General features: G+C 37.5%; 2 protein-coding genes across 3 annotated transcripts; one reads left to right on the top strand and one right to left on the bottom strand.

Annotated features, from left to right (window-relative positions):
- Positions 1–1203: 1203 nt before the first annotated feature.
- On the bottom strand, positions 1204–14134 carry CEP76 (centrosomal protein 76). Of its 2 annotated transcripts, XM_063326489.1 has the most exons (12): positions 13919–14134; positions 12927–13082; positions 12505–12586; positions 11904–12128; positions 10645–10830; positions 8742–8839; positions 7941–8069; positions 7274–7465; positions 5208–5374; positions 3111–3444; positions 1959–2176; positions 1204–1495 (listed from the first exon to the last, which is right to left on the bottom strand). In XM_063326489.1, exons 1-12 carry the CDS (start codon positions 13979–13981, stop codon positions 1357–1359), a joined length of 1989 nt encoding a protein of 662 aa, XP_063182559.1. In that variant the 5' UTR covers positions 13982–14134; the 3' UTR covers positions 1204–1356. The 2 variants fall into 2 exon arrangements, with proteins under 2 accessions (XP_063182559.1, XP_063182560.1); XM_063326490.1 differs by lacking the exon at positions 1204–1495 and having other exon boundaries at positions 2012–2121.
- PSMG2 (proteasome assembly chaperone 2) lies at positions 14132–21272 on the top strand. Its single transcript, XM_063326491.1, has 7 exons — positions 14132–14270; positions 15946–16117; positions 16887–16945; positions 17903–18021; positions 19337–19510; positions 20398–20518; positions 20937–21272. Exons 1-7 carry the CDS (start codon positions 14202–14204, stop codon positions 21027–21029), a joined length of 807 nt encoding a protein of 268 aa, XP_063182561.1. The 5' UTR covers positions 14132–14201; the 3' UTR covers positions 21030–21272.
- Positions 21273–23385: the final 2113 nt, after the last annotated feature.

Here is a 23385-nt window from a genome sequence, read left to right as displayed (position 1 = left end):
AGCCTTTCACATTGTATTAGATACAATCGCACCCTCTGATCAGGGCCTCGTGTAACAGGCAAACGGACACCTTTTGATCTTCCAGGTATAAAAAGCAAGATAAAATACTTTACAAATCTGCTTTTGTGTGAAATCTGTTCGCAGCAGGGCCAGCAAGTACATCATGAACTATTAAAATCTCAAGTTAAAACCCAAGTGCTGCAGTAGGCTGTATTTAACACTTCTGGAGGGGAAAAAAAAAGACAAAAAATAGTGTCACACTTCTCTTAAACGTACATGCAAATGCCAACGTGTTGTGAACTTCTCTAAGATTAATCAGTTGTGGCTTTTTTTTAATCCAGCACCAGCAGAAAGAGTCACATCTTTCTCACAAGTAGAACAAAAGGTGGACACGGGATATCAAATAAATGTAATGGCTTCTACAGAAGAAATCAAATAGTTTCGGATTCTTCAGCCTCAAAAAGAGATGGCTGAAGTTCATGTGGTGAAAACCATGAGAACTTCTCCTGGCATGAAGAAGTTAAGTCCAATTACTTGCCATTTCTCAAAGCATGAAGACTAAAAGACACTCGGCAAAATCATTATCAACACGTTTAAGACAAACGAAACCATATATGGATAATTGAGTATGGATTCGAGTGTTAGAATTGGACAAAATCATGAATGGTTGTTAAAGAAAATGGCCTGGTTACAACTTCTACCTCGGAAACTTCCTAAGCTAATGTCAGGAAAAAGGCATCGGGTTAAACCACTTTATCTAACCCAGCACAGCTAGTCACATGCTCAGGTATCCATGTCTTAATTTTAAACATTAAAAAAAAAAACAAAAAACAAATCCATGAATTATTAAATTCATTTAATAACAAGATTACCTATACCTGACTGAACTGTTCTTAAAAGCTAAACGTAGAAGCGATTGCTAGATCCAAACGAGGCAGAAATAAATTTTGTTGTGGAAAGGACACACGCTTAAATGTCAGTATTTCTGGATCTCGTCACTCTGGACACTACACAGAGGACAGGTAGAGCAGACTCTCTCACCCTGGAGAGGTAAAACACACCTTTTCCTAAACAAATTCCAACACCAGAAGAGAAGCTAGTGTTTTATGCACACATTTTAGTAACTTGACTCACATTCCTGTAAGTATTAAAAGTAATTTTTATTAAAAATAAGAATAAATTCTCTTTATAAATACAATCATTACTGTGTACACAAATCTCTTCAATACACACACTGTGGTATTCAAAATCAGCGGCATTTATGTAAAATGCAATATTAGTTTTTAAATGGATAATTTTATGCCCACATACATTATTTTGCAGATCTAAAAAGGTCTGAATGATTTTTGGTTTTTTTCAAAGGACAGAGCGGTATTTACAAGCAAACATGATCCAAACAGCACATGCAGATTCAGGGTATGTAAACACTCGTACACGAACAGCAAGTCGCACTTGGTCTCCCCTGCAACAGACTACTTCTTCACAAAAAGGAGACCTATTTGACAAAAAGAAAAACAAGAGTAACAGATATTACTAAGCTATTGTTAGAATTTTCAATTACATATGTGCAATTTTTTCAATCATGTCTAACACTCAAATACCTATGTGTCATGAGTCTGTCATTACAAATAATAATATTGTTCTGTAGAGCAGGGGCTGTTGCCTTGGAGGAAAAGAAAACCACCACTGATAATTTTTAACAAGTGCAGATAAATTAAATTAACTCCTCATTCTTTAATTTAACCCATGAGAAGCCTATCATCACAGAACTCACCAATGTAACATAAAAGCTCTGTACCCCATGACCCATTACATATACTACACAACTCTTCTTCTGCTTGTAATTTAAGGAAATTAATTTCCTTTAAATGCCATTATTAAAAAAAAAAAAGAGTTTCAATTCATAATTAAGTACTACTATATGGTTTTAAAATACATCTCTCTACTTTTAAACTTACCGAAGACATGTGGCAAATGCTCTCCTGGCATTTCTGTATACAAAATGGATAGGAAACCCCTTAAACGTGTGACCATCAGGTACCGCTCTTCTTACAGCATCTTGGAACTCTTCATTTCCTGCAGAAATGCTTGTTGTACGTTCAAGCTCATAGGCTGCTAGTGCTGGTGACAACAGATAGGACAGATGGTCATCCCAAACAGTAGAAAGGCCAAGATCCTGTGAGGCAAGTCACAGAATGATGACAACCATGCAGAGTGAACATCAGGATACTAATAAGCTTGCATACTGCATAGATTCAAATAAATCCATGACAAATCTTTAATTTGTAGTTAATGGAAGTGAACCCATGAAGATTTGAATATTGATTCGTACACCAACCACAAGAATCAAAACACCAGCAACAAAATATCAAACATTTACCAAGAAATTAAGTTAGACTACTACCTCATATGTATTCAAGACTGCATCAGATTCGTGCTCTAAGAAATACTTGCCACCCCAAAGGCTGAATATCATGTGGTGAGATAAAAACAAAAACAACAAAAAAACCCCATTAAAAACTGACATAAGCTAATAGGGATTTAAAAGATCATCTCCTTCACATCCATCACAGGAAGAATCATTTCTGGCACATTACGTCTTGTAAAATTCCTGATTAAGGATGAAACGAACTTCTAGAAATACCTTCTAATTTTCTAAAGCACACAGAGTGAGATCACAAAAGGCAAAAGCCTGCTTTTATCTAGAGACCAAAACCATTTGTGATGGGCAAAGCCCACTAACAACTAGATCTGATCTTCCCAGCTTTTACAGACCACTCATAGGTAGTCTGCAGGTGCCAGAAATGTGAAGATCACAGACCTAGAATGAGAGGCAAAGGCAGAGCGGAGGGAACAGCCCATGCATGTGGATACAGAATCACTGCTGCAATTAGTAAGTATGATGTCTAAACTAACTCAGTACAGTCTTTCCGAAGAATTTTTCAGTTATTTCAGTTTTCACATATCACATTTCTGCAAAAGCTGATGGAAAACACATTGCAAAAATATGAGTATGTGAACTAACAAATGGCTATCCAAAACAAGTATACAGTGAAAACGTGCACCTTTATTACCACAACAGATCAATGACAATTTTTAAACAGCATTACCTTTCTGTGTTCAGAGACCAGTACTCTCAGCTGCACTTCTATCTCGTTGCTTGCTACCGCAGCATCTAGTGTGGAAGCACACAGAGGAGGAAAAGGGGGAACTGAAGATGTTGTTCCAGGGGAACATACAGATTTTATTGCTTCGCCGCTCATGGGTTTCCATTTAGATTCATCGTGCAGGTCAAACACACAGACCTCCACAGCGTCAGAGGGCTGACAATTTCCAAAGAATTTTTGATGGTTGAAGATACAACCAATCGTGCGATAAGGATACAGTGGCTTGGGTTGTTCAACCAGTGGAGGGTCATCAGGGTTGATAGGTCTGTGGATGTACCTAATCAAAAACATTCAACTTCTTACTAAAACAGTGTATTTGAAGGCAAGGTAAAAATACTTAGATGGGAACAGGTATAAGCCATTTCTCCCTTTAAAAATATAAGCCAAGTTTGTCAACATTTTTTTTCCCCCCAAAATGGCATTCATTTATCTACAGAAAAATAATTATACACATTTTGGAAGCATAACCTACAATGAAATAATACACCACTTTTTTCTTTAAATCTAGAAAAATAACCTGATTAATCAAGCAGATATTCAACAGCAATTAAATTTTGCAACTACAGCAACATACCCATACAGTTTCCCGACTATTCATCCCATTTGGAGAAATACATCTTCAAATGCTAATCACAGGATACAAAAAAAGTAGCAAAACAGTTGCTTGTTTTCAACACTGGATATTAATCAGCATTTTTCACAAAGCCAAAAGTCTTATATTCAAATACATAGTCCCACTGTGCTACTACCAATGCAACTTGAAGCTATGTATTACAAAAGTTATGATTCCAAAAGTAACGCTTCAAATAGCACTAGGAAGTATAATGGGAACATCATCAGTAAAGAGGACGTTCTTTTCATTGAAGTTTGAAGCATTTTTTAAATTTTTATATAAAAATTGGGACTGAGTACTATTCCATGCACTTGAGCAATAGGACATGCAGAGTAAGAAGGTAAAGAATTTTTAACAAACAGGTTCCAGAAGCTCTGGCATACAGAACAGCTACATACACCCTTCTAAAATGACTCAATTGAGAGAAAATTTCAGACAACTTTCAGAGGTTTCTGCAGGGGAAAAAGTAACATAACACTGATTTCACAGATGAAATAAGGAAAAAAAATATGGATTTCTGTGCTGGTTTTGGCTGGGGTAGAGTTAATTTTTTTCATAGTAGCTAGTATGGGGCTATCTTTTGGATTCGTGCTGGGAACAATGTTGATAACACACTGATGTTTTAGTTATTGCTTAGCAGTGCTTACATGGAGCTAAGGCCTTTTCTGCTCCTCATGCCGCCCCACCAGTGAGTAGGCTGGGGGTGCACAAGAAGTTGGGAGGAGACACAGCCAGGACAGCTGACCCCAACTGACCAAAGGGATATCCCATACCATGTGATGTCGTGCTCAGTATATAAAGCTGGGGAAAGAAGAAGGAAGGGGATGATATTCAGAGTGATGGCATTTTGTCTTCCCAAGTAACCGTTACGTGTGATGGAGCCCTGCTTTCCTGAAGATGGCTGAACACCTGCCTCAATGGGAAGCAGTGAATCAATTCCTTATTTTGCTTTGCTTGCGTGCACGGCTTTTGCTTTACTTATTAAACTGTCCTTATCTCAACCCACAAGTTTTTCCACTTTTACCCTTCCCATTCTCTCCCCCATCCCACCAGGGGCAAGTGAGCGACCAGCTGCGTGGTGCTTAGTTGCCGGCTATGGTTAAACAATCATGTCAGATTTCATCTCCTTCTTTAGAAATGATGACAGTGATAGCATCAATGGCAATCAGCTGCCATAAGACACAAAACAGTTGCTATACTGTGTTAAAGCCACTGAAAACTGTATCACAAACTGTTGAAATATTTCACCTTACACTGAACCAGTTATTTTCCAAACAGCAGTAGTACACGGAAAAAAGATTCAAAGACATAAGCCTTTGATTACATGACAGGGTGTAAAGATAAAAAAAACAAAAAAGCAACCACAAAAACAGCCCACGCAAACCTCAATGTACATTGCTCAGTTTTCTTATATTCCTTTTACTCACCTATGTCCTGTTAAGCTCTCCCAAAAAGTAATTGTTCCATCAGTGCCACAAGTCATTACCCAAGTGTGGGGGACTCCTTTTGCTTTTGTTCCAGCACACACAAAGGCTTCCAACCCAAACCCAAGAAGAAGACTGCACAGAAGGTTAGCATGATCTTCACAGTCACCCTAGGTAGTAAATATTAGTAAGCTGGTTTCAGTATCAGGCATGGATAAAATGTTAAAGAAAGAAAATGGTATTTCTCTAATCATGATTTAACAAGTTTCCATCCTGTTTACCTAAAGCACATATCAGAAGTCAGGATTTTAAGGTTTAAACTTGACAAGTTTTAGTTTTCTCTAATAGAAAAAAACGTCTAAATATAGTAGTATCTTCTAATGATAGACTATTTGTATTTTTTATTCAAATATACTGTCTGATTATAAAGATACCTTCAAGTAAACCAAAACCAGAATCTATTGACTCGTAGAGACAAAACTAACATTCTAATTAAAAGCCAAAATGTACATAAGACGAATACCTGAGGTAGTGTTAGAAATTACACAGTATTTTCACATAGTTAGAGAACTTAATCACTTAATAAAATGTAATTCTATTTTAATTTTACTGTCTTGAATGTGCTGTCAAAGTTCAGAAATTAAACAAAGGTAAAACAAATGCCCCCACAGATCTAACTGTGCAACAACTGAAAGTCATGGGTAGTTGCATTTCCTTTCAACCAGGAAAAAAAAAGAAGTTTCCTTCACCAGTTTATTGCTACCACTGGTAATTCACAGAAATCAATTTCTGATTGTGATGTGTAATATTCTTTTTATCTTACGTTCTTCACAAATGTTAGTTGTAAAGTAAGAAAAAAAAATTCCTCATGCAATGAAGCCTTCATAATACAAAGCACAGCATTCAGAAGTAGAACAGTACAGCTCTTTAGACAAATACTACTCAGAATGTTGAAAATGTAAAATTCAGTGTTCTTGGATGTATCAGTTCATCACTCAGGTAACACAATCTTCCTTTACCACAATGGGAAATATCCAGAGAAGTAGGTTTAAACAAGTTTCTGTTGAACTTGTGTTCATTTAACAATGCCACACCACTTTCCACAATTAATAACGGTCCAGCTGGTGTCTCAGGGGCTAAATTCAGCTATTTTCTACACAGTTTTCCAGTTCTGCCTTGGACAAAACCCTTTCTTTGTGCCTCAAAACACAACGGTCTTCAAACTCAAAGTCATGATCACCACCTCCACCTGAAAGCCAGTGGGTAGCCAGTGGTGCCTTTATATGGTACTGGTGCATGATGTGATATTCAGAGACAACAGCTAACGTCTGTTCTGTGTGTTCTTTGAGACAGGTCTAAAAATTGGGATACAGATCCTGCTGCCAAGAAGGACAGATCTTTTCAATACAAACACCTCAGTGAGATTGTTTTTGAATGCAGAAGTATCTCAGTGGCAATGAAAAGCATCGAGCACTGCAAAGAGGTATTAAAAAGGATCACTATTACATCTATTCATAAAACAGAAAAACTATAATCCAGAATGAGTTACAATTTGTTTCAATTTATTATAGACATATACAAGTGTCAGATCACTAAGAACTAGGCTGAAACTTTTTGTGAAAGTCCCTATCTTGCAAAAAATAAATGCAAAGGCTATGAGTATATCTTAGCCCATCTAAAAAAAAAAAATCCAGTTTTCAAAAGAGACTTTTCCAACTCTTCCTGGATTCATCTCAAATTTAAATTAGTGGCCTGCACATTAGCAGGGATTCACTGAATAATTATATGGGATCTTAGAAAAGCAAATGAAGAAAAGCAAGCTCATTGTCAAACAGATGTATTGATAAATGGACCCCAACAGTAGCAGTAAAGAAAGTCTGCTACAAGTCTGCTACAAAGCCTTCTTGTCTACTTAACAACTGTTTCTCTTTAAAAAGGCCTTAAACAATATTGTAACAGAATTCTCCAAACTTTATTTAATCCATGTTTTGCAGCCTGCTTTAAATTACTGACTTCAGTTAGAACAGGACGCCAACTCTACTGTGTCACACAAAGATCATTTCACATACCTTGTTTCTAGATAAAAAAGCAAGAAGGGTGCACCACTGTTCTTGTTTGCCACCACCTCCCCCAATGACAGGAGCTCTTTCATAACCCAGGACACTGACAAATCGCGCTGCTTGTCTGGGAGTGTCTAGTAACCGGCCTGCTCGAAGTGGTCTGATATATGAACATACTGGACGGTTTACTCCATTTTCATCCTGAACATATAAAATACAGTTATTTGCCAGACACGCAAATGTAATGAAAGATTCGTCTTAACCTAAACTGTCTTTTTTGCTACAAAATTTATTCTCCCTGAAAAAAAACATCACTGAAAAATACTAAGACAAAAAAAATCTTTCTAGAATTAGACACAAGTCCATTAAGGCCACTTGTAATGTATATTTATTCAAGGAAATTACTAACTCTTCAAGGAAAAGACTAAACGGGCTTTTTTATCACTTTGTGCATGGGAAGAGGTTGGAGGAACCCTTCTTTCTGCATCATGCTATTGAGTTTCAATAGAGATATAGAAGTTCGATCCTTACAAATTTCATTTTTTGCATGATACACCACATGTAGCCCTGACCTGAATGTAACCACATTATAAATCTACATATAAACTTCAAAGTATATCTAAAAATAAAGAGATAACTTAAAGAAAGGATTGGTCTACTTGTAAAATTTACAAACCTGTGCAAAAATCTTTACTAGCCTTACGTTGTGTGTAGGCCTTATCTGTAGGTACTCTCTCCACCACTGTTTAGCATATACAAGAAATAACCGTTCTTTTTCTGCTGTTTTCTGACGTTCCAAAGCAAACTGCGGGTAAGAAAAATATAACCAATCACACACATATTAATTCCAAACAGGAAAACACCCACATAATCAGTAAGTACATGAATGCCAAATTGGGTCTACATAAAATAAAGCTAAATATTTAAAGTGTGACACTCAAATGCTGAAGAACAGTATTTTTAAATGAAAAGCCAATGAACAAAAACCTCAAGCTACATTTCTTATTTATAGGTTCATATATCAAGATTGACTGAAGTAGTGTTCATCTTAAGTGATGCATTTCTGCACAGATGCTTTTGATGTGTAGAATATCTGCAGGCACCCTCAGGACAATATTTACTGTCTTTCCAGGCAGAATAGCTGACTTGAAATTATTATTTCAAACGAGAGAGAAAGAGCAAGAAAACTTACACTGCCTGGAGAAAATTAGGTATATTGCACCTGTCTTATTTTTCTTCCTAAAGTTTTGATACAAGTAAGTAGAAAAACCACCAAAGTGATATTTCAGATAAAGTAATGTTCAGTATAACCAAAGTAATTTTAGAAAGGTAATCATATTTAAATTTAATGAGAGAAAAAAAAAAGGTTTGAACATTCAATTCAAAAACCTACAGCCCCCAACATCTACATAAGTAATTCTATACTGAACTTCCCCCCCAATAAAAGAATAAGTCAGCCCTCCCTGAAATGACTTACTTGAGTATTAGTTACTTCTGGAGACAGTGTCTTATTAAGCTGTGGATACATTTCCAGTCTGATGTTTAAAACGCCAACAGAAACCTTTGATTCTGTACCTTTGAACCAAAATAGATTTTGATCAGTTCTCTCAATTTCATTTTACTTAGGACACTTCAGCCAAGCAGGAGCAAATAATTAAAATCAGTATTTTAGCTACATAATCACAAAAAATAACTAAACTTCTTTAAATATCTGCAAAATAAGCATCTTATTTACACTTTAAACTCAAATGAGGCTGTAAAAAAGCATAATCTAGCCAAAAATATAGACATCTAGATCAGTTAATTATCCAAGGCCCTCTTTGCAGCCAGTACAGGGACATGAGATGAATGGCATTTAAAAACATTTAGAATAGACATCTAAAACAGAGTAGGAGAGTCACACACTGTCAAAGTGCCTATTCCTACTGACTACGCAGGTAGCTCAAATATAAGTAGTTGGAAATAAGTGAAGCTCATCTTCCTCAAGATACAGTTTATTATAATGGACACAGAGTGCCATACAAATAATCAACTTAAAGCCAAACCCAATAAACAAACGAACCACGAAACCCCACAAACCGAACGTTGTTGCATACTGCTGAAACTTTAGAATTAGATAAAGAAGCGAGAAGCATTATAAAACAGAGAGACTTGATTATAAGCAATGCAAGCAACAGAAGCCTCACACAGTAGTTTGTCTATTTATCTGAGATGGCAGCATGCTTTGATGTTCTTGATGCATTTTGCACAATGACAAGACTTCAGAAGAGGAGAAAAAGCACTGGATTTACTTGATTGATACTTTATTACTTGGAAAATAGCTAATGATAATTACATTTAACTCCTCCCATCACCCATTTGAGTATTAAACTCAACTTATTTGTTATGCACTTCCAAGTCATTATAAATAAAAAGCTCTCCATTTGAGAAACTACCCAAACCCATATTGTTTACTGAAGTTTTTTCAATAGTCAGCATTTACAAGGGAAATTAAGCTAACAAACATATTAGCAAATAAGCTTACTAGATTTGTGTTCACCGGATAAAACACTGCACACACACACACAAAAAAAAAAGCAGGCAACAGTGATAACAATCAGGAATAACTTACATAGTATATCCAATCTTCAAAATATTTTTAAAGTATAATTTAATCTTTTTTGAAACTGTCAAGAACTGCTCACCTACCTAAAAGGTAGAGAAACTGTGATAAAGAATACTCAAATGACTCATCAGGTGCTGGCAGCCCAAACTCTAGGATGGCTAGCGCCAGAAGTCATGATAGATTGAGTCGTAGATCTAATTTTTACCCTCTAAATCATAATGTCCTAAAAACTTTGGTTGGAACTCCTAAACAGCGGAGTGGGGACAAGCGATACACAAAAATACACACGTATACTAACGGCTAAGCATCTAGGCAAAGCTGTTCAGCCCTTCTGTCAGAAAACATGCTTTCGGCTACCGGAATAAACGGCAGCACACCAGAGATCATTTTCTCCAGCAGCTGCTAATTTGCTATGAAAGGGACACAAACTAGATCTTACTCTTCAGTGCATGGGTCTGATATATTCCTGGAGATTAATTGGTAGACTTTTGTTCTGTTTGTTTTTGATAACTTATCCAGATTTTTCAGTAAATCAGCAGTGAGAGTTCCCAGACATGGAGACCATTATTACAGAGGATCTGGAATATACATTTGTAGTATTTTGGTAACAGCAAAATCTGATCATTAGCCTCCTAAACATTTTCTAAGGACACTTCATAGTAATATATGAATTGAACTAAAATTAAACTACATCATAAATACTGCTTTAAGCTTATAAGCAAGCTCAGTACCCAATATTTTAAGTCATCATTACAGCCTTGTTATTTATTCTTACCTACACCCAGGAGTTCAACAGCAATATTTGTTACGCCATTCTCTGCAGCCAAGACAGATCGCCACTCCAAGAAATAGGATGCTACTAGTGTTGTCTCACCAAATGTGTCTGTTTTGATCAGAACTATATGCACTGGATCACATATAGATAACATAGTAGTTGCGTCCGCCATTTTACTTCCATCACCTGCCATTATTAAACCAAGATAAAACAGCAAGAATATTATCATCCCAAGTCCTCCTCAAAAATCAAAAAAAGTATGCATTTACATTCATTGCATACATTGCATTTTAAGAAAAATCTCATATCCAGAAGTGTAAGCAATGATCCCATCTTAAAATCAAACTCAGTTTAGGACACAGCTAGAGAAAGATTACGGTTAATTTACAGAGGAGATTAAAAAGATTTCTATAGTTGAATATTCCAATGTAACTGGTTCAACTACACAAAAAAGAAAATGGAATTAGCATTTAAGAAAATAAAGAATATTAAAGCACCATTAGGTAAAAACAATTGAAAAATATTCTTTTAATAAGTTGGAATGTGTCAGGTTGATTTACTATACATTAGTATTCAGAAAACAACTTTCACTATAGTTAAACTTGACCCTGTGATATAAACCACTCCATTAGCAGCAGAACTAACAAAGTCTGGTTTTCATTGAATTTGTGGTATATTTGCTCCCTTCCCCAAGTCCAACTGCAATAACTCTGGGTTTCTCTCTGTACCCTGATAATCCATAAACTACCCTCGATTTCTACAGGATTCAGACAACATCCATAATCTTTTCATAATATGTTTAGCTCCTACCATGTTCCCTGGCTATCAGCAGAAGAAGGGTAATACAGGCTGTGGATGACTGACTCTTCTGCAGGTGTTTGCCAACCGGTAGACAAACCGAACTCACACTGAAGTTCTTCCTTCCATGTGACAACAGTCTACATTCCCTTCTTCACTCGTCAGCACAAAGTTCACGAAAATCACAGCCACCTTAGTATCTCTTATCATCTCTTAGACTATCATCTCACTGTCAGTTATGGATATAGTTGGTCAAATTCAAAAGTTATTTTAGAGTCGAAAAGAAGAGTAGAGAAAGATTTACAAGTAGCATAACCTAATACAGTAATCAGTTTCCTTAGGAAAACATGACAAAAAATAGGAAAGAAAGCCACTAACTATTATCAAACGTATTTCACAATAACTCTGCAGTCAGGAAAAACCCCCGATGGCAACAGCTTTAAACGCACAGTATTCCTTACCTCGGCTATCCTTGTGTACTTCAAGTAAAAATCCATCATGAAAATCTGGCTCACAGGCACAGGGGACAGGTTTAGAACGGAAGCGCTGATTTCGAAAATGTAAACACAGAGTGAAGGTAGAACAGATTTGGCCAGGCAGAGGCTCCGGTTCCTGAAGATGTTCCAGAAAAGCTTTTCCACCCAAAACCTGAAGGTAAAGATACCTCCGTGTTGGGTCAATGTTAGCTGTAAAGCGTAGCAATAAAAATGAAGAGACCACAAACAGATCTTAGGAAGCACGTTAAATATCAATTAACTAACAGGAGAAACTTTTTTGAAACAATTACTTAGGAGAAAGTGATTGTAAAACATATGGAAGAGATCTTAATGTAAAATAAATAAAATTCTAAAAAAACAGTCAAATTTTATGTGACACTAATTTCTGCTGCTTACACAAATTTGCTTCCTCTAGGTAAGCAGGAAAAACATCTCTTTCTCCACATTTTGAAGGCTATGAATGATTCCAGTTCATACTGGATCACTAATTCAGAGTTCAATAATTACAAGCTTCAAATTTCTCTCAAAACTACAATCCAAATATTAAAATAAATAAGCAACATACTTTTTTTCAGAACTGGTGGTTCTCTGTCAACAAAATGTGTTGATGGTTTTGGAGCTGAAGTCCCCTCCTTTTCATTCACATCCTAGAATTACAATTAAGACTTTTTAAAGTGTCAAGGGATGAAACAGTGCTCTTCCCACAGTTTTCTAAAAATTAAAGAATCCTCCATTTCAAGTGAATGCCATTCCTCAGGTATGCTCCCTTCTAGTACTTGAGATGCAATGAAATTGAACAAATACTTTCAATGTAGTATTATCATTAAACCAATTTTAATAAGTGCAGGAAGCTGTTCTGCTCCTAATATGTCACAAATCACTAAAGCCATTACAAACCTTCAGAAGTAGTGCATTTTCACTTTGCCAAAACACCAAGTCAGTAAAAGGAATAAGCAAAAATATTTTCACTTTTCAAAAACTACTTACAGTTACAAATTTAAGTTCCTTCATAACGTCGTCAACGATTCCTCGTTGTCTTAAGGCTTTTATCAGATCTTCTGTGGATAACTGCTGATGCTCAGGTGCTAACTCGTCACGTATAGTCTCTGCAAGAACTTCTCTTATCCTGCCATGAACATCCATCTGAAAGAAAATTCACTATATGCTACAAATACAAGCTCTTTAAGTGGTATTAACTATGATTAAACAGTCAATCTATAAGATTAAAGGTATTCTCCTAGAAACACAGAAATAACTACACCAAAACACTAATCCTTTCAGAACTAATCAAGCAAGCCACTAACCAAAGCAGCTCTAACAGTTAAAAAAACTCATGAGCATACCAAACCTGAGCATTTTCACTGCTCTTGACAGCATCCCCTGCCTTGAACTTCCCTCCTTACAAAAAGGTCTGCAAATCCATGAATTATAAAACAGTCACTGTTTTAATTTCTTGACTCCCTCAAAATTCAAACTTGGGAGAATAGTTTCTTATTTTTTAAGGGAAAAAGTACACCTTTATATACGTGTAGGGGAGGCACAAAAGTAGGAAGTCTCCCTTGGAAGCTTCCCCTATGCTTAAAGGTAAGTCAGAGAATTTCTGTCCTTCATGTCAGCTGCATGCACGGGTTTGTGAAGCTGTTTCGCACACAGGAAGAATGTTACGGCCCCAGCCTTAACTGTGAAATACTTCGCGATATATGAGTTAAAGCATTCTTATTTATTTCCCCGTCAGTCCAAGACCTATCCCAAGAACCTCGCTCAAAAAAACAAAGGAAAAAACCAACAACAAACAAAACACCACAACAACAAACAAAACACCACAACAATAAAATAAAGTCCTCAGGATGCTCAGAGCCTCGGGCCTCGCCCCCGCACCTCCCCCGCTTCGGCCGACACCAGCCCCCCCACCCCACAACTCCTCCCCCGGGGCTTCCCCCCCGGCAGGAGAAGCCGCTCCGCCGCGGAGCTGCCCCCACCTTGACCAGCTGCTGGTGGATGATCTGCTTCAGCTCGGAAGCTTTCTCCGGCGGCAGCGACATGGCGGCAGGGCAGGAGGAGAGTGCAGCCCCGGCCCCGCTTCCCGCCGCGGGAGGAGCGGGCGAGGCCCCGCCCCCAACCGCCGTTCCAACGGGCGCGGGCAACGGCCCCAACTGCCTGGCGCAGCGCGAGGCGGGCGGTTACCTCCGTTACTCCCCGCCCCGCTGAGGAGAAGAGAGAAGGGTGCAGCGGCCTGATTGCTGCCTTCCTCCCCCGGCCGGTATGTTTGTTCCTTGCGAGCGCGGCGGGGGCTCCGCCAGCTCCGACTTTAAAGGCTTCACTCTGCTGATGGTAGGTCGCCCTCCTCTGCTTCCACCCCGCCTTCCGTGGGCTTGAGGGGGCGGCTGCCCCCAACGGGGCACCCCTGAGTGGGCCGCGCCGCTTCTCAGGGCGCGGGAGCTGATGGATTCGCTCCGCTCTGTGGGGTGCGGGCAAGGGGGTTGTCTCCCTGACTCCTGTGGGGCAGGAGAGCCGGGGCGCTTTGGTCTCTCTTTCTTCCCTGTCCGGGGGTCGTCCTTGCGTACTTGTCTGCAGGAAAGTAAAGAGGTGCTGGGCAGGCAGTTGCTGTCCCCGTGTGTGTATCGGGTGTTTTGCCGAGTGAAAGAGGGGGATTTGCGGGGGTGCCTCCCACAGCTGTTTCCAGCAGAGCATAAGGAAGTCTTTTCCGTTTCCGTCAGTTTCTACCTCCCTCGTTTTCTGCTCTTGTTGAGCTAAGCGTTACGTGCTGAGCCACAGCGGTATGCTTTCACCCTAAGATTAAAATGCCGTACATCTTCTTACAAAACTTGTAGTATCTGTAGGTTGGCACTGAAATAAAGGGTTGGGTTTTTTTTCATTTAGATGCGATACATACATGTTTTTAATATAAAATTCTTCATTTTTGCTAAATTTAACCTTCGATTAGGATTGTTTTAGGAAGTGTTTTCATCATCTTCGTGCATGGTATGAAATCAATTTAAGGTAACCTACCTGAGGTTACATTGGCTATTGTGGGGTAAGAGTTCCCCTGCAGGCTGCAAAGTAGCAAACCTTCAAACCTTTTTTTTCCACCCCCCCCCGTTCGTGAGTCCCTTTACTGTATTACTTAAAGGTAACCTCATCACCTTCCATCGAGGGCTGCACGGCCTGGGATGACTGTGCAGGCTGCACGGGAAGTCATTGCAGATCAGCTGACGAGCCACAGGAAGTAGATCACGGCTGGTTTCTTTGTCTGGGCATAACAGGCTGTTGAATGCCAGCCAGTTTGTAATGACGCTCCGTAGGTGATGTTAGGTGCTCTTTTGCTGTGAGCTTCTGAGCATCAAATTCGGCGTGTTTGCGTAACTGGTGGCAGCAGAAATTCGTAGACACGGACTTGTTTATAAATTAGAGGGACGCAACCAGATGTTTTACCGCTGTCTTCCAGTATCAGTTTCTGTAGGACACAAACTCTTGAATTTGTCTTTCTGTGCCATCAGATTAGGTCAGTATCAGCCCTAATTGATGATAACCCATAGTAATTCCTATAAAATTAATCCAAGATGACCATTAGCATTTTCATCCTTAAAAGATTAAAAACAATCTGCTTTTGTATATGAGTCATGCTATTTACAGGTTTAATATGTAATATCAACGTTTCCATTAGGTGTCACTTGAGGCCTACCAATCTTGGCATTAGTCGTTTGAATGACTTTTATCTATTCTGTATCCAAAAAAAAGAGAGGGAGGAGACAAGTTCCCAAGCCTTTGCTTACATTTACAGTAAGACAAGATTTTTCACAGAAGTGGCCAGGATGTTTTTGTAGGACAGGAATCAAAGTGTGCATTAGTAAACTGTTAAGAAATAGTCAGCTTTGCCAGAGAATGAGCAGCCACTTTTAGAAATCATGTTTGACCAGAATTGAAGTAATTTAAACTTTCACTATTTGAAGAGCTTATTGTATTGTCCATAAAACACACTGTAAATAAGTAACTTCTGTTACTTCAGCCAGCAGTGTCGGTGGGAAATGTCGGTCAACTGGCAATAGATCTAGTGATTTCCACGCTTGGCATGACTAAAGTTGGTTACTTCTACACTGATTGCCTGGTGCCAATGGTTGGAAATAATCCCTATGCAACAGCAGAAGAAAACTCAATGGAGCTGAGTATAAATGCTGAAGGTTGGTATTGACTGCTAAAGATATCTGCAAACTATGTAGGGTGCAAGAATGTTATGTTTCCTTTTTTTGTTGTTGTTACGTTTAGCTTATGTGAACAATGTTTAAAGTCAGTAGTGACTTCAGAAACTTACAGATAAGAGTGTACTTATGCTTCACAGAGGAAACTGTTACTCTTGTTATTTTGGATAACCAATTTAACATATGGAACCAATAAGAAATGATTAATTTCAACCATATTACAGTGCAGCCAAAACTGCGGTTTTAATCCAAAGCAAGATGAAGTGTGCACGTACTTACGGTAAACTGCTGAATTACTGGTGTAGAAGGATATTTATCCTCTCTTCTTCTTTCCCACCTACGTTTGCCTTTTTACTTATGTGGTGTTTCTCCCACTTCTTTCTTCAAATTCTTAGTTTCTTTCCCTATGTTGATTATTGCATTTCATGTTTTTTTCCCCTCTTAAATCACTGAAATCTCAGAATAATCTGTCAATCATTGCAAAGCTGCATAAAGAGATTATCTGAATCATTACAGGAGGCAGATCTTCATATATTTTTCTTTATTCAATCCTTCGAATTTATGACGAGTGAAATTTAAGTCAAGTGAAGAATGTACAAAAATATGTATCTTTAACACTGTGGGTATTGTCAGGCTTTCCCATATGAATTGACAGGTGAAAGGTTTACTGTCCCAAGGTTTGTAAATTGGAGAAATCTGGATACTTCTTTCTTGCTTTCTTCTTACAAAACTTAATTATTTCTTCTTGTAGTGTATTCATTACCTTCAAAGAAACTTGTAGTTCTGCAGATCAGATCACCTTTTATAAAGGTATGTATGCTCGTCGATTGTTCTTACTTCACTATTCAGTTTGAATAGTTCTGCTGTCAAATAGTTTAAGTGGTGTAGGTAAATTTTAAGACTAAATAAGCAAACCTAGAAGAACTATGTCATGTTATAAAACACTTTGTTTCAAAAAAACCCTAAAAAACCGATTGAGAAAGAGCAAAATATTTTTCTACTTTCTGCTATAATACCTTCTGCAGTTGATATAATTTTAGCTAATAGAAACTGACTTCTGTATTCATTGAGGGTTGAGGTTTTGTTTTGTTTTTCAAAGCCTCAGAACAAGGCACCTATGTTGGTAGTTCTTAGTGTAAATATGTCCTTAGTTATTAACAGTCTTGAAAACACAAAACAGTCTGGGTTTTGTCCATTTCTTTTTTTTCTTTATGCTTCCTGTCTTCATGTGTTTGTCTTTCATTGTAATAGCTTAATTTCTGATGTCACTACAACTTAATTATTTCGTAGTGTTCTATATTAATTTAAACTGCCTTCATTATGTAAAAAAATGAAGAATTTGGAATTACTTATTAACTGGACAGTGGGTGTAATTTAAAATAAGCAGAGTATCACACCAGAAAAAAAAAAAGTGCTGCATTTTTTTATCAGTTCAAAGTGTGGAAAAATACTGTGTGATCCTACCATCCCATCTTACTCTAAAGCTTTTTCCATTGGTGTTAATGGCACACAAAACAGGCGGTACTGCTGTTGTTAACGTGGTCTTAATGATAATTTTTATCATTATATGTGTAGTTTTGATTAAGTAAACAACCAGAGCAGTCCTCTGTTTTTTAAAAATTTTCTGAAGCTGAAGACTGAATGGATATAAAGAAAAATGTACATCATTGATAAATATTCTATGTAACACCTGATATTGTTGACTGTTGGCCTTTTTTTAAAGGAGACAATATATTTTTCACTTTTTTTCTCCATCTTTGCATAAAGAACAAGTACAGGCCGTTCTGTCAAACACTCCTTTCTTGGGTAAAAAGCAGTAAATGTGCCAGAGTCGTCGTTCTGTCTAGCAGCCATGCATACCAACGCGATGATGAGCAACTTCTTGGGTATGTTTGTGTCATTAAAAGACCTAATTAGTGTTTCGTTTCTTTTTGACAAACTGATGTATTTCCCTCTACTAAGTACTTCTTGCAGGGCTCTTTTGCTTTGCTGCATATATAAGTCATAAAATGTTTTAACAGTATATTAAGTATTATATTATACAGGATCAGTCTCTGAACTTCGCTAGTTACTACTGTTGAAAGTACTGAGCAAATTAAGCCGTAAGTAAATTGCACTTGATTTGCGCTGTCAGGCAAGAGAGCCTCAGTATTCTTAATTCCTTGTGGCTGCAAGCAGTCAGGGATTAGCTGCTAACATAGAGGTCACAGATTAGATTTTTAACTGGTAATTAGAGTATTGGTTAGTTTCTTACCTCTTCTTCATTATTCTGCATTTTGAAGGTTTTCTTTAGTATAGTAAGTTGTCATTCTTTTTTTATAGGAAGTTATCAATTCTTATTTGTTGTGAGACAGCTGCAAGGTTCAAACTATACGTATTTTTATTAGATACTACACCTTTAAAAAACAAGCATTACTTGCTGATTGAGGGCATTGTAATCAGTGATTTAACAAAAACAAACTAAACCCAGTATTTTTGCAAAAGACTAATTGTTATCCTCAGGCTGTATAAATGTGTAGGGCCTTAAAGAAGATTTAGGTCCATGCATGTCCCAGACATAGTTACCAGTGTTGCAGAATGGCCGGCTAACATGGAATGAAATGAGAGGGACTGATGGTTATTCGATGCAGGTTTAATCGTAAATTGTGGTCATATACCCTGCTCTCCCGCAGCACCACAGAATAACTTTCTGATAACAAAGTCACTAAAGAGGGAGGGTAGTGCATTCAGAAATTACTTAGACTTGACTGAAGTCTGCAGGTACTTGTAGTGTGAGCTTATTAAAAATAATAAGCATCACAGATACTTTACTGCATCAGAGTGAAGTCCGAGTTTGCCCTAACTAACTTTAATTTAATCGCCTCCTATCTGAAGGAATAAAAAGCACATTTTATTTGTAAATAATTTTAACAAACTATAAGCAGTTCTATTCATGTCCTTATGTATCTGGTACGTGCCAGTTACTTGAGCCTCTAAAAAGAGGATACCTTAATTCTATTTGTGGCAGAAAGTTGAGTAGTTTATACTGTTTTGAAGCTACAGACTACTTTTTAGCTTTGATTTGAGGAAGAATGGAATGTCAGTGCAGTTCTTCATTGCAGATGTGAGGTCCTCAATGCTTGCAGCTTCTTTTTGCCACAAGTAAAAACATTGGAAGGGTCTTTTATTGTCATACTGAATGTATTCTTGATTTGTTCCTAGGACACCACTGCGCTACCTACTTACACCTGATCTTGAGAAAGCAGTTGGAGGCCTTATGCAGGACCTAAACTGGAAAGAAATGGAAAAAGTAGCATCTTACCCTGGAATAAATGATACCGAAAAAGTTCTACATATTCCTGGAGGTGGCATCACAAAACTATTGTTTACTGAGAGGTGAGTTGTCTAAAGACAAGCACAGAAAGATATCAGAAGTCCTGTTTTTAGTACATGGATAAAATTATCTTTTAAACCATTGTGTTATAGGAAGAGTCCTTCTTTTCATAGAAAAGGGTTTTGTAGGAATAGAGCTTCTTCCAGATCAAGCCCATAGCGAAGAGCAGATTCAGAGAATATAATATGCCAGAAAACAGGGAATTCTGCATCGTAAAGTTAAAATATGATAAAAATATAAGTGCATGGGCTGGAGAAAAATAATAAAGCCTTTACAGTTAAGATCATTATTAATCTGGTATCTGACTTTATGCAAAACACAATTTGTAAATAGTAAAATTTCTGTACCTGTGATGCTTTAACTCAAACTGTCTCCTGTTACAAATAGTTCCATCATCAGTTGTAAAGAAAAATAAATTCTGAGCACTAAGAATGAGTTAAGATTCCAGGGCCACCAAGCAATTAGGTGTGGGGTTTTTGTTAAAAGGTACGTGCATCAGAATTTGTGCCAAAACCAGGTCCAAGTTTCAAATTTTGCATAGTAATATTCACTCATTATGGTAAAACGGTGTTATCTCTGCAAGGTGTTGTGTTTGCACAGAAATGCAAATTAGTATGTAAAAGAGGCCCTGAGTAACTCTTCCATGACCCAGGATTTCTGCCTCACAAAGCAAAGAACAAATTCAAGACTAAGAAAAAGAGCATGAAGTGTGAAAATGCAATCAAGGAAATCTGAAGAGGAAAAAAAAATCTCTATATAGATGCCTACATTTTTACTTTTTATTTGGTTTTGTTTTTTAATAAGCCATATGCAGATTGTTTTTGCTTTTAATACATAAATGTAATTGATTTAGAAAAGAAATAGAAATGCCTGCTCATTTTTGTTGCAGTTGTTCAAAAGGAATCCAAATGGCAGTTCTTCTGAAATTCTGCTCAGAAGGGGACAACATCCCTGATGCGTTTGCTCTTGTTAACTATCTTAATGAATGGCTACAGCTAATTAAAAGTGAAGTAAGTGCTATTTGATCTGGAGTTCTTACTTTTGTGGTTTATATCCATTATTTTCATTTTTCTTCAATCCAGAACATGAAAAATGTTACTCAGCTGAATTTTAAAAAAGTTAAAAATGTATGGGTTGGGTTCATTTTAGCCCTTGGTCATCAAATAGACACCAAATTAAAGATACATTTTGATTAAAATCTCACTGGGAGTTTCCCCACCTGAAAAGACAAACCTAAACCTGTTTGACACGTGTGGGAGAAAATTGTGTAAAGGTTTGATCAAGTTCGATCTACCGATACTCTTCTCTAAAGCAACCCACAATGATATTGACACTTGAAACGCTGAGCATTATTTTAACACATGTGCCAGAGAAAGAATTACGTCATTATTATTTAAAACCTAAAGAATTATTCTGTTTTTGTTGCAGACCAACAATTCCACAGATACTTCTTCACAGTGGAAAATACCGAGTTCTTGGCGCTTACTTTTTGGCAACGGTCTTCCGCCTGCACTCTTCTGATCAGTTTTGAATTCTTCTGTAAGTCATGTGTGCAGTCTCAAACATCGCTTGAGAAGGTGATTATAAAGTAATTGCCAAGCAACAGCAGCTTAATTTGTTGTGTACATAAATTCTTTATTTAAGAAAAATTCCTTTCACATATGTGAGTAGCTAAAGAAATTAAGGTAACGTTCACAAATTGACCAAAGAAATATGTTTTGTACAGTTGTTTATTGAATAACTTTGGTTGAACTTTTTTCTAATAAAATATTTTTTAAAAAACCCTTTTTCTTTGGTTAAGTGTCATTGCTATGGGAAAGCTTATGATGCACCTTCTTAATGTAGCTGAGAACTTGAGTTTGATGTGCAGGCATAGATTTTCTTATGAAGATAAAACTCTGCTCTTCCATGTCAACTGTGGTTCTTGGCTTTTTTTCAAAATCTTCCTGGTGATGTAAGCAAAGCTCAGAAGTGACTAGTTCTGCTGCCTTTTCCCGGTGCTGCTGTGGTAGCTTCAACAGGGGAGACTGCAAGCTGTACAGCAGCCTTGTCTATCTTTTCTGGTCTGCTTCTGTTGTAAACTTCCGTTCTGCTTCCAAAGGCAGCAGAGATGCTAAAATTAAAGCTTTCTAGGTAGATGAGTCGTCTTAAACTGATTTTAGGATGAATACAGTGCTCTGAAATATAAAGGAATTAAAACGTTGCCCTGATAGCAGGCAGTCTGGTATCTGTATATTTTATAAGCTTAGTCTGAGACGCTAGTTATGTGATGAGCAATTCATGTGTTTAATGTTTGTAATGATGCTTGATGCATTGTTAAGCTACATGTTCAATTTTGATCTCTTGGAAGTGCCTAGTCACATCAGCTTATTTAAAAGTTAAATGTTGTATTTGAGTTAGTTACAAACCTAGATGTGTGTAGAACAACGTGAGCATGAACTAACTGCTGGTGGCATTAGGAGAACCGGAAGGGCTTGATGATTGCTTAATTACATCTGCAGTGTTTGGGGTTTTTTTTAAAGGTTTGAATTGTGTTAACACCAATGCTTCTTAATACTAAATACCATGCTAGAAATGGAAAGTAATCCTCTGCTTATATTAATAAGCTTTTACAGTAGTAATGCACAAAGGTGCCACGTTTTATGGTGTAAAAAATGAGCTATGAATCGATTTGAAGTGTTTGGGAACGATTGATGTGCCTGTAATTGTATGAATCAAAAGAAACTTACCCGAAGAAAAAGCAACTTGCATACAACTGGTACGCAAGCTACAACTGGAAGCTGATCTAAATAACATGAGTGAAAAGATCACATTAGTCTGAGCTTAAAGATTTATTTTGGCTTGTGGTCTTGTCATTGTTTTACAAGAAGCTTGAGTTTCTGTAAGCAAGTGGAAGGCTAAACCATTTGCAGCCTGCCTTCGTATAGATCCCATCATGGTGATATTTCATGCTTGCAAATACTGTTCATTCAAATTTTGCATTTTTAGAAAATTCATAATGACCTAAATATTCTTCTGATGTCATTCCTCATTGTTATGAATTCTCAGATTCTCTGTGAATGTAATGCATCACCTGTAACTGGACAGTCGTGAGCACAGAGAGATTTGGTAATTGTTGCAGGAGTGTAAACTACTGGTGTACGTGAGTTTGGAAAGCTGGACCTGCCAAACTGGATGAAAACTTTGGCCTTGAACTTGTAAATGCTTAAGAGCGCTTCTTAACTTAAAGCACAGAGGCCTGTGTAAACCACAAGAACTACTTGCTTGTTCTTGTGCACTGCTGAATCTGGAACTGAGTATTCATTTTCTTTGGTCAGAATCCAACCTTCTAAGAAGTCAGAAGTTGAAGCTGATCATGGTCCTGGTTTGGGCTTTAGGCCTGAAAGCCAGCAGGGTATATCAGATTTACCAGTAAAATCGGAATCTGACCTTAGAATGAAGCTGTAGGAGATACCAAGTTCTCCCTTCTGTGCACTGACGCCTCTGCATGGTCTAATGACCATGTTTGGTTTGAGTTGGGGCTTTGCTGACATACCAGAAAATAGGTTAAGAAAGAATGGCCTTCCAGTTTAAACATACTCATCTTAGAACATAAACTTGGTTATTTTAGAAGAGTGGGTGGATGTGGGTAAGAAGAATACTTTGAACTGACAGCTGCTACATAGAATGGTGGGTTTTAAAGGGAGTAGAATATTTAACTGAGCAAACCAACATGCTGGAAATGGCTGTTTAAGTCAGCTGTACCTTCTTGAAGCTTTCCTGAGGTGATGACTGTCCGTCAGGAAGAAGGGGATGAATGTTTGCCTCCGCATTACCTTAGCGTAGGTCCTTCTACTAGATGAGCATGGGAATACTCCTGCATCTGTGTACGGCTCAG

Source organism: Chroicocephalus ridibundus, chromosome 2 (genome assembly GCF_963924245.1).
Source record: "Chroicocephalus ridibundus chromosome 2, bChrRid1.1, whole genome shotgun sequence".
Lineage (NCBI taxonomy): Eukaryota > Metazoa > Chordata > Aves > Charadriiformes > Laridae > Chroicocephalus > Chroicocephalus ridibundus.
Note: the sequence above shows the minus strand (reverse complement) of the source record. Positions and strands in the feature narration are given on the sequence as shown.